The following is a 3,995-nucleotide window of genomic DNA, read 5'->3' on the forward strand; positions in this document are numbered from 1 at the left end:
ATGTATTCTGGCGTTAATTCTTTGTAAGTTATCAAAACAAGATTGTTACTAAATATTTTTAGCGTTTCACAGCTACTTTCATTTCCTTTATAAGCTTTTACTTGATTTTTAAATAAATTTAACGGCCTTTCTGTTATCTGGATATAACTTTCGTTATCTTCCTGAGCCGAATGAGTGGTTGCACAATTTGAGGCGATTTCATCTTCCTCAGCATTGCATTCCTCTATTTTTATGCGTGATAACGCATCCGCAACGTGATTTTCCCTGCCCGGGATGTATTTCACGTCGAAATCGTACTCATTGAGGCGTATCTTCCATCTTTGCAGTTTTGCACTTGGCTCCTTTAAGTTATGCAACCATTGAAGTGGTCTATGATCGCTGTTGATAGTAAACTTCCTACCAAACAAATATGGTCTAAAATATTTAGTGGCCCAAACCATTGCTAACAGCTCTTTTTCTGTAGTAGAGTAGTGAAGCTCATGCTCATTCAGAGTGCGACTCGCAAAGCAAATTGGGTGACTTTGTTGGCTTAACACTGCACCCAAGGCCACGTTAGAAGCGTCTGTAGTTAGCGTAAATGGTTTTTCATAATTTGGGTACACTAATATAGGGATCTTCAGTTATTAAAATTTTAATGGTGTCAACGGTATTTAAATACTTTATCTTGAGCATTTATCCTGTTGCCTTTTTTCAAACAGTTCGTTAGCGGTTTGGTAATTTTAGCAAAGTTTTTAATGAATTTGCGATAAAACCCGCCAAACCCAAAAACTGTTTGATCTCTTTTTCCGTTTGGGGTACAGGATAATCTAGAATCGCCTTAATTTTATTCTGGTTTGGCTTTTATGCCTGATGGAGTTACTACGTGCCCCAAAACTCTGTTTCGTGTTTTAAAAATTCACACTTGGCAAGCTGTACTTTAAGATTAGCATCAGACAGTCTTTGGAAAACTTTATCGAGCGATTCGATATGCTCCCTGAAGTGACGTGCTAAACACCACAATATCGTCAGGTATACACCATGCAGTTTTTACCAATTAACCCTTCCAATACTGTGTTCATCAGCCTTTGGAATGTAGCTGGGGCATTTTTCAGCCCAAATGGCATACGCAAGAACTCGTAATGCCCTCCTTGCGTAGAAAACGCTGTTTTCTTTCTGTCAACAGGGTCCATCTCGATTTGCTGGAAACCCTGAGCCAAATCCAAGGTAGAGAAGTACATACATTTACCTAACTTGTCTAAGATTTCATCCATGTTCGGGATCGGGTACCTATCGTCTATCGTTATTGTATTTAACTTACGAAAGTCGAAAACTATTCTCCATTTCTCCTTCCCTGATTGATCCGGTTTCTTAGGTACAACCCACAGCGGTGCAGAGTACGGGGAATCGCTATGGCAAATAATCTTTTGCTCCAGCATTTCCGCTATTTGCCTGTCTACTTCACCTTGTGCACTTCCGGATATCGGTAAGACTTTACGTAGATAGGATCTTCGTGCATGGTTTTGACTTTATGTTTTATTTTGTGGGTGAAAGTTAATTGATTTCCTTCCTTATAAAAAATGTGGCTAAATTTTGTCAATAGGCCTTTGATTTCTTTATATTCCTCGATATTTAAGTGGCTTAGTCTAAAATTAGTTTCATCGTTGTCATCATTCATAACATTTAAATTACTGCTAAAGTGATGTACCGAATCATTTTTATTACAAAATGAATAAAGCTTTATACTTAAATTAATAGTCATATTTTGAAAATTAATTTTCGAATTCAGTTTCTTAAGTATATCAAAACCTAAAAGTCCATCGTAATTTTCAGAAAATGTATACACGTAGAATTTTAAATTATGTTAGGAAAAAACAGCTATTTCCTGCACTTTGTCTAGAACAACTTTACCTGTTGCCGTTTTTAAAATAATGGGTTTTACTCCTGTAGTTTCATTACTTAATATATATGGTTTAATTAAGCTTACCGATGAACCCGTATCTATTAGAAATTTGATTTCTTTGTTATTTAGTGTCAGTTTAATCGATGGCAGTCCTCCGAGGCTTCTAATTGAAAATTTGACATATCCTGATCCATTGGCTCAGGTTGACCATATCTTCGTATTCTTGATTGATTTGACCCAACGGGATGAGATACTCGTGTTTGTAATGAACTTGTTTGCAGGGCATTGCCTGGGGTATGTGTAATCGGACTATTTAATGAGTGGGTACAATGATTTTGTTGACTGGGTTGGCCAACATTTACCTGTCTGGATTGATTTTGACCTAAAATAGTATTACTGGATGGGACTCCCTGTGTATGAAAGTTGTTGTTATTAACAGGTAGACAAAAATGATTTCTATCGGGTAAAGTGAATTTATGAAGTTTGTTATTATTAGGGTAATGGGGAGCGCGTAAGTTAGTTTTTACAACATAGTCATAGGCATCATTTTCTTTTAAAATTTTAACTGCAGACTTTACGTTAGTGGCCAGGTTTGCATTTATCAACGCAGTTAAATGGTTTGGCAATTCTGTTTTAAGAGTTTTGATACTTAGTTGTTCTAATTCATTTGTCAAAAATGTTTTAGTTGCACTACTTTCATTTTTTAATTTAATACAATCTTTAATTCTACAAATTGCGTTATTTATTTCCTCACAAAGAATGCGCACACTACCTTTCAATTTTATGTTACTAATTTGTAAAATAAGAGTCGAAATTGGAGTGTGTTCTCCAAACTCATCAATTAAAAGTTCCCTTAACGTGGACCAATCTGACGGCTGTTCCCTTCTTATGATGTCCAAAGCTGCCCCTCGTAGAGTTCTTAAGATGCAGTTAAAATAAAAGGCTCGCTCAGCCCGCTGCGTTGGTGCAACCACAGGCATTATGGAATCAATGCTATCGACATACAGTGCTAAGTAATTAGCATCACCATCAAAAGGCTGAATTAGTTTAATATTTTGCATCACCAGCTCTCTTACTTGTTGTGCTTCAGCCATGTTTATTTTGTTTGTTTCAGCGCTAATATCTAAGGTTCTTAAGTACTCATTTAAATTTTCTAACTCTTTACTTAAGTCCATCTATTACTCTTTTTTTATTGGAAAGTGCGGAGTATTTAAATCTCTCATCGCAGCGAATATATGTTTGTTATAACAACACAATGCAAAAATTGAATAGTCTTTGTAAGTTACAACACAAACAACAATGCAGGTATGCCGACTGCTTAGTATTCAAAAGTATAGCGCACAATTATGTTGTTGTTGTTTATGCACTCACTTGTTGCTATTATTTAGTTTTTAGTTTTTGCTTGCACTATTTTTATTTGTTTCACTAAGTGCTATTTCTAAGTTCCACTTCCATTTGTGGTTTGAGATCAAAGTCAATTGAAAGTCGACCGAAATCAATTAAAGACAACCAGAGGTCATTCAAATATAATAATACCAACAAAAAGGTAAACGAAAATTAAGAATCTGTCTTTTTGTTTTGTACTAATATATATTCAAAGTACATTTTTTCTTATTTTATTTTAACTCTTTGTTTAACAGCTTAAGGTTAGAAAACACTTTTATTTATTATTATAATTGTTTCATATCTTTATTGAATCATTCACATAATATTTTTTAAGTTCACGTAAGAAATTAATTTTTGTTTGTTTTAATATTTAACTTTTGCGATTAGAACATAGAATGAATATAGGTTCGTTTTAAAAGGATCTTTTTCACAGATCCTACTGACTGGTGCCAGTAGAAAAATAAACACACGTGATTTAGGTTTAACTCAAATTATATGACCTTTAATTCACTTCAAGTGCTTAAACAATAATGATTTCCTAATCATAAGCTTACTTACTCGCCACCCACACTACGAGCTCCTATCTCTGAGTATACGAGGAGTAGTGTGAGAGAGGCGTTTAGGAGTTGAGTTACACACGTACATATGTAGTCGACATATATACGTATATATGTCACTTGCATATCGAAGATTTCGCATCCAAAAAATTTTCGGATGATGTTGAAATATA

General features: G+C 34.7%; 1 protein-coding gene across 1 annotated transcript; it reads right to left on the minus strand.

Moving 5' to 3' along the window:
• Window positions 1–1,971: 1,971 nt before the first annotated feature.
• LOC120779490 lies at window positions 1,972–3,134 on the minus strand. Its single transcript, XM_040111776.1, has 2 exons — window positions 2,670–3,134; window positions 1,972–2,285 (listed from the first exon to the last, which is right to left on the minus strand). Exons 1-2 carry the CDS (start codon window positions 3,052–3,054, stop codon window positions 2,011–2,013), a joined length of 660 nt encoding a protein of 219 aa, XP_039967710.1. The 5' UTR covers window positions 3,055–3,134; the 3' UTR covers window positions 1,972–2,010.
• Between the last annotated feature and the right edge of the window lie 861 nt (window positions 3,135–3,995).

The sequence above is a fragment of the Bactrocera tryoni genome, unplaced genomic scaffold (genome assembly GCF_016617805.1).
Source record: "Bactrocera tryoni isolate S06 unplaced genomic scaffold, CSIRO_BtryS06_freeze2 scaffold_11, whole genome shotgun sequence".
Taxonomy (NCBI): domain Eukaryota; kingdom Metazoa; phylum Arthropoda; class Insecta; order Diptera; family Tephritidae; genus Bactrocera; species Bactrocera tryoni.